General features: G+C 41.4%; 1 protein-coding gene across 1 annotated transcript; it reads left to right on the top strand.

Annotated features, from left to right (window-relative positions):
* The first annotated feature begins 1,800 nt into the window (after positions 1 to 1,800).
* LOC129868079 (protein phosphatase 1 regulatory subunit 14A-like) lies at positions 1,801 to 7,684 on the top strand. The gene is made up of 4 exons (XM_055941695.1): positions 1,801 to 2,134; positions 4,526 to 4,606; positions 4,731 to 4,763; positions 5,577 to 7,684. The coding sequence occupies exons 1-4, from the start codon at positions 1,937 to 1,939 to the stop codon at positions 5,751 to 5,753; spliced, it is 489 nt and encodes a 162-aa protein (XP_055797670.1). The 5' UTR covers positions 1,801 to 1,936; the 3' UTR covers positions 5,754 to 7,684.
* Positions 7,685 to 13,817: the final 6,133 nt, after the last annotated feature.

Genomic DNA, 13,817 nt, shown 5'->3' with positions numbered 1-13,817 from the left:
CGTTGCAGGAGCTGTGTTTACTTTGCTTTGTTCTGGGACAATGTGGACCATGTTGACTTTCAATGTAGCAACTGCTTGCTAGGCGGAGGACTACAGGAGCGAAGTAGCTACTCTTAGCAAGCAAGAAGAAAACCTACATAAGCTACTGGGGAACCCACGCCCACCTACTTTTCCTTTTTCTTCCACTCCAGTAGCCGGATGCCGCTCTGGTCTGGTGGAAGTTGAACCGCCGTGTGACTGGCCAGTGCTAGGCAGGGTTCCTACCCCGACAGGGTCTCCCACTTCCCTGGAGAACAGAGCTGATCTCGACCCAACCAACCAGCCATGGAGGTACGTCACCTGCCGTGGAAGTCAAAGCAGTCGTCCTCTGGCAACAGGGGTCTCCATGGAGATGTTGAGCCCGGAACTGACACAGACCAGAAACAGCTTTGCCGCCCTGGATCCAGAGGTTCCGGCGCCTTCGTCCTTTGTGGCTTCCCAATCAAGATCGGATCCGGAGGTACCTGCGTCTTCGTCCTTGGCTCTGTCTCCCTCTCCAGTGGCTTCTACCTCGGGTTCAGATCCTCGGAGCTCCCAGCCTCACCAGACCGTGAGGCTGCCTGAGAGACCGGCCCATTCAACATCACCAGCTGTCATTATAGGCAGCTCTATGGTGAGAAACATCTCGGTCCCCAAGGCAAAAACCCTGTGCTACCCAGGAGTAAGAGTTCAGGACATAACAAGGCTGCTTCCGAGTGTTCTACCACAGATGCCGGGAGCTGACACTGTCGTAGTCCATTTGGGGTCAAACGACATCAGAAGGGCTAGCTCGGAACATTTGAAAATGGATTTTAAAGAACTGATTTTAGTATTAAAATACTTTTTTTTATAACTGAACCATTAACTGGTTCAACTGGCTGGCTGAGGTGCAAGGTAAAATAGTAAATGTTCAAGTTTATCAGTAACTGCATATTATTCCATTTTGTGATTTAAATATGTATTTTAAATGTTTTACTGTGTACTCCTCAGACAGAGAATGTCCTCTAACAGTGGCGATGGTGTTGGAGTTTGCTACTGGGGCAACGATGGTGCCACCCCTTGGGTTTGAGGACACCACGACCATCAAATTCCTCCACTAGCATACGTATCGGTGAATCGTTGTGACATATGAAATACGAGTCAGAGTGTAATCAATGTGTAATAACTACGTACAAAATTAATGAACGTGTTAAATTATTGTGTGACGTGGAGTCATATTCAGGTCCTGATCGTAAAGAAGCTTATTTGACGTGTCAAATAGTGTTATTTGACGTGTATCTTTTGACACGCAAAGACCCAAACGGCGTTCCATAAGTGGAAAGCCTGCGTTCCATAAGTGGAAAGCCTGCGTTCCATAAGTGGAAAGCCTTCCCAGAAGAGTGGGGGCTGTGATGGCAGCAAAAGGGGGGACCAACTCCATATTAATGCCCATGATTTTGGAATGAGATGTTCAATGAGCAGGCATCCAACATACTTTTGGTCATGTAGTATATATAAAAAGTTATATATTTAAACATGCAAAATAATGACATGTATCTCACCCTAAACTCACACCATGCTCTTATCATGTGCTCAAGTTGCTCTGCTTCCTGAAAGAAGGCCCCCGACCCAATTAATACATCATACCAACGTTCATTTAACAAATAATTTTTGGGGTACTTTTTACCCCCCTTTTCACCCCAATTTCGTGATATCCAATTGGTTGTTACAGTCTTGTCCCATCGCATACAAACGTCTGCACCTCATTGGATTGTTTACAGACAATCACATATTGTCATGTGTTGGGTGGGAAGTCGATCTCTGGAAGTCACCCTCCGAGTTTAGTCAGCAACACGTGACAACGGAGGGCGCTCTGAGCGAGCTGGGATTTACATAGTGAGTCGGACTCCATTTAGCTTGTGAACCAGTCAGACCAGACATGGCTGCCAACAGGGTCGGAAGGACGCACACAGATGAAGTCCACTCGTCAGATTTGGGAACGTCTCCGGAACACGGAGGCAACCTTCAGAAGAGACAAGCTCAAGTTACTGTGAAATACAACAGAAAAGAGCTGCAGAGACGACTAGACGTGGAGAAATGGATAGATGACTGTTTGAACGAGCTGTACTTGGGCAAGGTAAGTGCCGTCTTACTGAGAAATACAACAGAAAAGAGCTGCAGAGACGACTAGACGTGGAGAAATGGATAGATGACTGTTTGAACGAGCTGTACTTGGGCAAGGTAAGTGCCGTCGTATCCTCTTGGACCATAACGAGGGCCACACAAAAGCCCCGTTTATACCTGTGTCCTGTACTTTTCCGTATTCCGATTGTGCCCACATTTTTATTAAACCGGTCTAGACAATTAAAATACACTGAAGAATACACTCATGAAGCACTCAAACATACTTGATCTATCTGATCTATCTATTGTTGTAGGCTCAATTTATCTTTAAATTCATTTTTATTTTGCTTAACAAGTGCTTTGAGATTATGTCTAATGAAATGCGCTATAAACGTTTTTAATAATTAATTATTAGTATTATTAGATCTTCCTGAACACATCCCGAGGTAGTCAGGCACACATTGTCTGGATATCAAACAGATCTGGATGGTCAAACCATTTAATCACACTCATAACGGCCCCAGGTAGCACCATTAAATTATGGCATCAGTAATTGTACTAAAATAAATTAATTCATATTATTTTGAAGGAGTATCTGTTAAATAAATTGCATACAGGGAGACACTAGCTAATCTGGACACAATGTGGATGGGTAAAAGAGACTTTTTAATACAATGTGTAGACGTGACATACCTTGATCAGATACTGATTGGATCATATCGATCAGATCATGAAACTCGCATGTTAGCGCAAAGTGTAAACAAGGCTAAAGTGTTGTGCATGTGCTCAGGCAATAGGCTTCAGATAGTAAAGAGATTTTAGGTATATGGCAAGTTCTTAACTTTTTAATCAGGCAATACTATCTGAAAGTTTCCCTTCCTTTAAGAATGAGAACTTTGCTCTTTAACCTTTGCCTGAATCAATAGAATTGGGGAAAGGCTTAACTCTATGTAAAAAATAAAAAAAGAGGCTTAAGCTTTGAGTTGGATATTCATGTAGAAAAGGCCTGTTAAGACACTGTACATGGATCTTAACATTACAGACGAACACCTGTGAGACACAAACGATATACACTACAGTATTTATTCTACATTAACACAATAACTTGCACTCTGTCGAAATTACAGAGGGATTTCTAAACCAACTCTTCTGCGTAGTCCTCCTTAACAGGACTAAACAGACAGTGTGTGATGAGATTTATATAAAAGGTGTATACAATATGGATGTTATGAGAGTGCACAGTGTCCGTTAAAGGACTGGAGAAGGTGTGAGGTACACTGTGGACTTAGGCTCCATCCGAAATGACACCCTATTCCCTATATAGTGCACTACTTTTGACCAGGGCTCTATGGGTAGTGCACTAGGGAATAACGTGCCATTCCGGATGTAGCCTAAGTCTTTAGCCACTGCAGCAACCTCCTGACAGAGACATGGTGGCTGGGGAATGCTAACTCACTGCCTTACATGGCCACTTGGAAAAAGGGAATGGAACAAGAATGAAGGATGAGAAACAAGAAGGAAGATGTGCAGAGAAGGGAGAGTACTCCAGGGCCAAGGGTGGGGCTAATGGGTGACGTGTGCAGAGAAGGGAGAGTACTCCAGGGCCAAGGGTGGGGCTAATGGGTGATGGGGTTAATACTCCCTGAGGGGGGTAAACATACTGCAGCTGTCCATGTGACATCACTAGCTAGATGTTCTGCTCTCCCGGGATCTTTGGGAACACATACTGCTTCCAATTCTTGTCTGCATCTGAAATGACACCCTAGTCTGTATGTAGTGCACTACTTTTGACCAGAGCCCTGTGGTCAAAAGTAGTGCACTATGTAGGGAAAAGAGTGCCATTTTGGATACACCTTTGTAACAATACTGCATTGATATACTGTAGTAAAGTACCAGTGTAAAGCAGGAGACTCAACCCTATAGGGCGACAAATGCACCATGGTGGCCTGTGCCACCTGTGCCGGATCTCAGCTGAGCATTTGATCAGAAGATCAATAACCGTCACCAACGACAGGGGAACCAGTCCGATCATTTTAGGAACTGTCTTCAAAATCCAACCCACCAGAAGTTGAATGTGTGCCAGGCAGGCAGTGTGTTTCTTCAGACGACAGAGAGAGGAGGAGGCTGATCTTCTACTGGTCTGGAGCTCGGTTCTGACTTGCCAGGCAACTGATCCAGTTGAATACATGGCCAGTGTTGTTATTATCCAACCATAAGCCCTCTGAATGAATCCTGTCAACTGTTCCATTTGGAAATGACATGTATTAGGACTCAAAGCTCAACTTAATATGTACAGACATAACTCAAACTTTTGCATAAGTCATGTATTGAGATTTGCACAAGCTTTTCCACTCTAATAATATACAGTATACGTGTGTGTTTTTAATGTGTTTGTGTTTTTCAGGAGGAAGACGTGCCAGAGGAGGTAAACATTGATGACCTGATAGATCTCCCTAGCAATGGGGAGCGAGTGAAAAAGTTACAGGTAGGCCTCGCCCACCCAAAGTTGTTCTGATCATGTACTCAGACCAACCTGACTTTGCCAGAGAATTTAACTACTGGAATTTTGATACAATGATTTCTCTTCTCTAAACTCTGTTCATCATCAGGAGATCCTTCAGACATGCAGCAACAACACTGAGGTATGTTTTACCATAATTTATAATGATGCATATTAAGTTATACATTTTTATTTAGTCGCTGTACACACACACACACACACACTGTATTGGCCTCCAATAGGAGGCAGCGGTGTCTGACACCTTCCATTGTCACGCCACATGCCCTACAATGGCCGTCTGTCCTGGCCTTCTCTCGCTCTTCTCTCCTCCCTCTTCTTTCTCTTCTCTTTCCTTCTGTTCCCTGCTGCAGGACCTCTTTTGACAAAGGACAGGGCCCACAGTGGCTTGCTTAGACACACACACACACACACACACAGGAACGAACGAACGAACGAACGAAAGAACGAACGAGGAGGCTAGTGGGAGGAGCTATAGGAGGACGGGCTCATTGTAATGCCTGGAATGGAATTGAGGGAATGCTATTAAACACAACACACATATGGAAACCACATGATTGACTCTGTTCCTTTATGCCATTACAATGAACCTATCCTCCTATAACTCCTCCCACCAGCCTCCACTGAGACACACATACACACACATGTTGGACACATGTTGGTTTCAAATCAATATCACAAAAGATTGAAGAACACTAAGTGCTGGTTTCCTGGACACGGATTAAGCCGAAATGTCCCAATGAACATGCTTTTTAGTCTACGACTGGGCTTAAATCCAGGTGTTCTAGAGACCAAACCTAGAGCGACTGGGGTTGAGGCTTCAGAGTCCTCCATTTTCAGTCTCCCCCTCTTATTTCTGTCTATGTAGTATCTAATGTGAAGGGGAAAAATACAAAACATTAGCTATATGATGCTACTGTGTGTCCCTCCCTGCCAGACCTTCATCGGCGAGCTGTTGGTCAAGCTGGAAGGCCTTCACAAGCAAGAGGAGCTGGCTACAGAGGGCATCGAACACCCCTCCCTTTGCAACCACCCCCAGCACCGCCATGAGCCGTACCACTTCAACGACCCCCACTGCCCCCGCACCCACACCCACACCCACCAGACCCTCTGACCTCACCACACAGCTGACCTCTGACTAGGGGCGTAAAATTCTTTCCCTAAATTAACTGGTTTTCCATCAATTCCTGTTGGAATATTTCTGGAATCAGGAAGGAATAAGCAGGGAGGAAATCCTACAACTGTTCCCGGGAATCTTCCAATCGGGATTGCTGAAAAACCTGGGAATTTGGGGAACGTTTCTGGAATTTTGTTTCCCAGCAACCCCATTTCATCCATTCCCCCCTCCCCCAACACACACACCCTCGGACCACCCTCGGACTATATTCACACACTGATCTTAACATGCCACATGAACAACATCTGTTGCCATGTTGTCACAGCACTTTGGATCACATCCCACTGGGCACACTTTGTCATTTCAACATGGAGAATTGGGTATTTGCTAGATATGTTGATCAATGAGCTTTCAAACTATTTTGAAAAAGACAGCCAAAAGTTTGAATTCCCATCTCAAAGCACAACCAAATGTATTTATTTTAGTTTATTTGTCACCTAAATGTGTTATCACTTCCTTTTTAACCATTTAAAAGCACAACAAAGCTAAAATAGTTTATTTATAAAACAACTTAATGTGTTATCATTGTGCTTCATCTAATAGCTCAACCAAATTACCTGATTTCCAGTTGATTACATTAAAGTACACGGTGCAAGTGATAAATGCCATTTGAGATTCTGTGCAGATTATTATAGTAATTGTGAAGATTGTCTATTTTTAGTTGAATCCTGGGCTGAATTTAAATAATAGCTCTTGATCACTTCCCAAATGCTATACAGGCCTAAATAGCCTCATTGATGATAAATGATTGATAAAGTATGGTTACATTTTGTTTGCTCTGTTGAACCACCCTTTGGAATGACTTCAATAGCAACAGTGAATCTATTAAGGCCAGGCACCACACCCTCATAGGGTAGTTTTCCCCACTTAATCATATTACAATCAACTTTTACCAGTTGAATGTACACACAATATAATGTTTCTGAAATATTTTTATTAAAATGTGCAAATGAGGCAATATCGCATTAAATATGACATACTTGCATCTCGCGCAAATCCATTTTTCTGCACACCGGATGAAGTAGGCCTAAATATTTATTTTTCATTTTGTTAAAGAGAGACTTTATTTAGGCAATGAGGCCCTTTTATCTACAGTACTTTTCCAGAGACAGATGAACTTGTGGATACCATTTTTATGTCTCTGCGGGCAGTTTGAAGGTAGTTAGGAACTTCCTTCATGATATCCACGAGTTCTTCCTTCATGATATCCACGAGTTCATCTGACTCTGGGGAAGTACTGTAGATAAGGGCCTCATTGCCAAAATCCCAAAGTATCACTTTAAGACATTCCAGGACTGGACTTGTCCAGAGTAGATAAATAACTTTTTCATCTTTCTATTTGTAAAATACTAAAGACATTTTTGGTGCATTTTTCCAAAGAAAATGATATCTAGGATAAAAAAACATAAAAGCTGTAGACTGATCAACTCTAGTACTGTAGGAGGTGCTGTCCAGCCGATTTGTTTTTTTCTTATAGTGGATATTACATTGAAGATCTGTTGTTGTTTCAAAGGTACAAATTCAACATATTTTATTAAAGGTTTCTCTATGTTGAAATCCTGTGGTTGAAATGTTTCCCTCGAAAGAAATGGTATGTTTTTTCTACATAGATTCCACTTCACAATACGTTGACAAATTACATGGAAACAATGTTGATTTAAGCAGTTTGTGCCCAGTGGGATATCGATCAGATCACTTTTGAGTAATGTATGTCCGAGTTGCATCCACCAAGTAAAGTGATTCTTGAGTACTTCATTATTATTTGTTGTTGTCAGGACAAGAAATGAGGATGGGATTTGATGTACAGTTGAAGTCGGAAGTTTACATACATTTAGGTTGGAGTCATTAAAACTTGTTTTTCAACCACGTATGTGTGTACGTGGTTGACGTATGTGTGTACGTATGTGTGTGTATATATACAGTTGAAGTCGGAAGTTTATATACACTTAGGTTGGAGTCATTAAAACTCGTTTTCAACCACTCCACAAATTTCTTGTTAAAACAAACTATAGTTTTGGCAAGTCAGTTAGGACATCTACTTTGTGCATGACACAAGTAATTTTTCCAACAATTGTTTACAGACATGTTATTTCACTTATAATTCACTGTATCACAATTCCAGTGCGTCAGAAGTTTACATACACTAAGTTGACTATGGCTTTTAAACAGCTTGGAAAATTCCAGAAAATTATGTCATGGCTTGAGAAGCTTCTGATAGGCTAATTGACATCATTTGAGTCAATTGGAGGTGAACCTGTGGATGTATTTCAAGGTCTACCTTCAAAATCAGTTTGACATCATGGGAAAATCAAAAGAAATCAGCCAAGACCTCAGAAAAAAAATTGTAGACCTCCACAAGTCTGGTTCATCTTTGGGAGCAATTTCCAGACACCTGAAGATACCACGTTAATCTGTACAAATAATAGTACGCAAGTATAAACACAATGGGACCACGCAGCCAACATACCGCTCAGGAAGGAGACATGTTCTGTCTCCTAGAGATGAATGTATTTTGGTGTGAAAAGTGCAAATCAATCCCAGAACAACAGCAAAGGACAATGTGAAGGAGGAAACAGGTACAAAAGTATCTATATCCACAGTAAAGGAAAAAGGGGGAGGTTTGCAAACCAAAGAACACCATCCCAACCGTGATGCACGGGGGTGGCAGTATCATGTTGTGGGGGTGCTTTGCTGCAGGTGCACTTCACAAAATAGATGGCATCATGAGGAAGTAAAATTATGTGGATATATTGAAGCAAAATCTCAAGACATCCGTCAGGAAGTTAAATCTTGGTCGCAAATGGGTCTTCCAAATGGACAAAGACCCCCAAGCATACTTCCAAATTTGTGGCAAAATGGCTTAAGGACAATAAAGTCAAGGTATTGGAGTGGCCATCACAAATCCCTGACCTCAATCCCATAGAAAATATGTGGGCAGAACTGAAAAAGCGTGTGCGAGCATGGAGGCCTACAAATCTGACTCCGTTACAAAAACGTTTGAACCAAGTTAGACAATTTAAAGGCAATGCTACCAAATACTAATTGAGTGTATGTAACTTCTGACCCACTGGGATTGTGATGAAAGAAATGAAAGCTGAAATAAATAATTCTCTCCACTATTATTCTGAAATTTCACATTCTTAAAATAAAGTGGTGATCCTAACTGACCTAAGACAGGGACTTTTTACTAGGATTAAATGTCAGAAATTGTGAAAAACTGAGTTTAAATGTATTTGGCTAAGGTGTACGTAAACTTCCGACTTCAACTGTATCTCTGAGAAGGCCTGGCTTAATGGCCCACCAAGCCCGTAGGGGGCCAGAGAGGCAGAGAAAAACATTCATCAGCTTTATTTTTTTACCACAGGAGGCTGCTCTCAATGTTCAAAATACACTAAAGAGCATAATTTTGCCACAAAGGATCAATAGTTTCTTTAAAAAAAAATAACAACAGTTATATCACAAGCACATATAGGTAACTGCCAGAATAAAAGGGAAATGCCAACATAAAGCGTCTTAACAGGTTGTTGGGCCACCACGAGCTGCCAGAACAGCTTCAATGCACCTTTTCAAAATACAATAGTTTGGAAAGCAAATAACGACTGCTGAAAAGAAAACACATCTGTCTGTGGAACCAATATACTTTTTTCCCCCTAAACTCCCTTTTTGAGAGAACAGCAGCACTGTTTTTCGAAGTAGCTCATCTTGAGATATTGCCTCCTATGAGTGCATCGGCCATCACCGGTGAGTAGCCTATGGAGTGATTGGGTGAGTCAGTTTACCACTGGAAAGTTTGTTTAGTAGCCGACTGCAGTGGTGTAAAGTACTTAAGTCTTTTTGGGGGTATCTGTACTTTACTATTTATATTTTTTTTACTGCTTTTACTTTTACTTCACTACATTCCTAAAGAAAATTATGTACTTTTTACTCCATACATTTCCCCTGACACCTAAAAGTACTCGTTACATTTTGAATGCTTAGCTAGACAGGAAAATGGTTCTATTCACGCACTTATCCCTGGTCTGCCTCTGATCTGGAAGACTCACTAAACAAACATGCTTTGTTTATAAATTATGTCTGAGTGTGCCCCAGGCTATCCATAAATGAGGGGGGGGGGGGCGATCCTGTAGAGGTGTTTTAAAGTAATGATGGACTGTCGTTTCTCTTTGCTTATTTGAGCTGTTCTTGACATAATATGGACTTGGTCATTTACCAAATAGGGCTGTCTTCTGTATACCACCCCTACCTTGTCACAACACAACTGATTGGCTCAAACGCATTAAGAAGGAAAGAAATTCCACAAATGAACTTTTAACGAGGCACACCTTAATTGAAAGGGATTCCAGGTGACTACCTCATGAAGCTGGTTGAGAGAATGCCAAGAGTGTGCAAAGCTGTCAAGGCAAAGGGTGGCTACTTTTAAGAATATATTTTGATTTGTTTAACACTCTTTTTGGTTACTAAATGATTCCGTATGTGTTATTTCATAGTTTTGATGTCTTCACTATTATTCTACAATGTAGAAAATAGTAAAAATAAAGAATGAGCAGGTGTGTGCAAACTTTTGACTTGTACTGTGTGCATATATATATATATATATATATATATATATATATATATATATATATATATATATATATATATATATATATATATATATATACACAGTGCATTTGGAAAGTATTCAGACCCCTTGACTCTTTACACATTGTGTTACGTTACAGCCTTATTCTAAAATTGATAAAATCGTTTTTTCCCCTCAATCTACACACAATACCCCATAATGACAAAGCAAAAGCAGGTGTAGAATTTTTTGAAAATGTATTCATAAAAAATAGAAATTACATTTACATAAGCATTCAGACCCTTTACTCAGTACTTTGTTGAAGCACCTTTGGCAGCAATAACAGCCTTGAGTATTCTTGGGTATGACGCTACAAAGTTGGTACACCTGTATTTGGGGAGTTTATCCCATTCCTGTCATGCTCTGTGAGGTTGGATGGGGAGCGTTGCTGCACAGCTATTTTCAGGTTTTTCCAGAGATGTTCGATCGGGTTCAAGTCCGGGCTATGATTGGGCCACTCAAGGACATTCAGAGACTTGTCCCGAAGCGACTCCTGTGTTGCCTTGGCTGTGTGCTTAGGGTCATTGTCCTGTTGGAAGGTGAACCTTCGCTCTGGAGCAGGTTTTCATCAAGGATCTCTGTAATTTGCTCCGTTCATCTTTGCCTTGATCCTGACTAGTATCCCAGTCCCTGCCACTGAAAAACATCCCCACAGCATGATGCTGCCACCACCATGCTTCACTGTAGGGATGGTGCCAGGTTTTCTCTAGACATGCCGCTTGGCATTCAGGCCAAAGAGTTCAATCTTGGTTTCATCAGACCAGAGAATCTTGTTTCTCATGGTCTGAGAGTCTTTAGGTGCCTTTTGATAAACTCCAAGCGGGCTGTCATGTGCCTTTTACTGAGGAGTGGCTTCCGTCTGGCCACTACCATAAAGGCCTGATTGGTGGAGTGCTGCAGAGATGGTTGTCCTTCTGGAAGGTTCTACCATCTCCACAGAGTAACTCTAGAGCTCTCTCAAGAGTGACCATCGGGTTCTTGGTCACCTCCTTGACCAAGGCCCTTCTCCCCCTATTTTTTCAGTTTTGATAGGCAGCGAGCTCTAGGAAGAGTCTTGGTGGTTCTAAACTTCTTCCATTTAAGAATGATGGAGGCCACTGTGTTCTTGGGGATCTTCAATGCTGCAGACCTTTTTTGGTACCTTTCCCCAGATCTGTGCCTCGACACAATCCAGTCTCTGAGCTCTACGGACAATTCCTTTGACCTCATGGCTTGGTTTTTGCTCTGACATGCACTGTCAACAATGGGACCTTATATTGACAGGTGTTTGCCTTTTCCAAATCATGTCCAATCAATTGAATTTACCACAGGTGGACTCCAATCAAGTAGTAGAAACATCTCAAGGATGATCAATGGAAACAGGATGCACCTGAGCTCAATTTGTAGTCTCATAGCAAACTGTCTGAATACTTGTTTAAATAAGGTATTTCTGTTTTTTATACATTGCAAACATTTCTAAAAATATGTTTTCTCTTTGTCATTATGGGGTATTGTGTGTAGATTGCTGAGGGAGAAAAAAACATTTAATCAATTTTAGAATAAGGCTGTAATGTAACAAAATGTGAAAAAAAGGTCTGAATACTTTCGAAGGCACTATATATCCTAATATTTTACAATCTGTGTGTCGCTTCATTGGCCTAGGCTATTGTTTGAATTCAAGACCAGATCATTTTTATTGATCTCAGTTTGTCAGTGTCAGAGTAACCACTCATTTTGGTCATTTGTGTGGTATTAAACAATATTTTATTCATGTAATGTCTCTGCAACTGGATTCTGGACATCCTGATGTGCCACACCCAGCCGGTGCGGGTTGGCAACAACACATCTGCCATGCTGACCATAAACAAAGGGGCCCCTCAGGGGTGTGTGCTTTGTCCCCTCCTGTACTCATACATACTTACACTAACACCCCAACACACACTACATATGCCCACACACACATAACATGAACACACACTCATACTGATGAGACACACACAAACACACACCACAAATGCTGCTGCTACTGTCTATTATCTATCTTGTTGCCTAGTCACTTTACCCCTACAGATATGTACATACTAGCTACCTCCCCCGGGGCCGATGATTTCTTAATCCAGCTCTGTCTCTGAGGTATCCCTCTCGGAGTAACACTGATTATTCCTGTAATCTAGCTACTATATTTATAACAGTTTTGAGTTTGTTTACCTGTTCCTCGTTTTTTGCCTAAATATTATGCAGTGAATATACACATACGTCAACTACAGTGAGATGAATTGTCATCAAATACCTTCATTAATGTATTTAGTGTTTAACTGTTTGTCCTCTTGGTTTGCACTACCAACTTGATTTTTGAGTGATTTTAAAATATATAAAAAATAGAAGTAAATAAAACATTTAAATCGCTATAGGACCTGTGTTGTCGTTGTTGTTATTCACAAAGGTACTGTAGATAGACTGATTAGACAAGGTTTTAAAGGAACATCATGCCTAGCCTGGTCCTAGTATTCATAAAGCATCTCAGAGCAGTAGTGCTGATCTTGGATCAGTTTAGCCTTTTAGATCATAATGAATAAGATTACATTGACAGAGGGACCTGATCCTAGATCAACACTCCTACTCTTGGACAGTTTATAAATACGGGCCTGGAGATCTGTATGTATTTTAGCCAACTGCCAAAGGGGGCGGAGTTGCAATCTACTGCAGAGATAGCCTGCAGAGTTCTGTCATACAGTTGTGGCCAAAAGTTTTGAGAATGACACAAATATTAATTTCCACAAAGTTTCCTGCTTCAGTGTCTTTAGATATTTTTGTCAGATGTTACTATGGAATACTGAAGTATAATTACAAGCATTTCATAAGTGTCAAAGACTTTTATTGACAATTACATGAAGTTGATGCAAAGAGTCAATATTTGCAGTGTTGACCCTTCTTTTTCAAGGCCTCTGCAATCCGCCCTGGCATGCTATCAATTCACTTCTGGGCCACATCCTGACTGATGGTAGCCCATTCTTGCATAATCAATGCTTGGAGTTTGTCAGAATTTGTGGGTTTTTGTTTGTCTACCCGCCTCTTGAGGATTGACCACAAGTTCTCAATGGGATTAAGGTCTGGGGAGTTTCCTGGCCATGGACCCAAAATATCAATGTTTTGTTCCCCGAGCGACTTAGTTATCACTTTTGCCTCATGGCAAGGTGCTTCATCATGCTGGAAAAGGCATTGTTCATCACCAAACTGTTCCTGTATGGTTGGGAGAAGTTGCTCTCGGAGGATGTGTTGGTACCATTCTTTTTTCATGGCTCTGTTCTTAGGCAAAATTGTGAGTAAGTCCACTCCCTTGGCTGAGAAGCAACCCCACACATGAATGGTCTCAGGATGCTTTACTGTTGGCATGACACAGG

The sequence above is a fragment of the Salvelinus fontinalis genome, chromosome 13, assembly GCF_029448725.1.
Source record: "Salvelinus fontinalis isolate EN_2023a chromosome 13, ASM2944872v1, whole genome shotgun sequence".
NCBI lineage: Eukaryota > Metazoa > Chordata > Actinopteri > Salmoniformes > Salmonidae > Salvelinus > Salvelinus fontinalis.
Note: the sequence above shows the minus strand (reverse complement) of the source record. Positions and strands in the feature narration are given on the sequence as shown.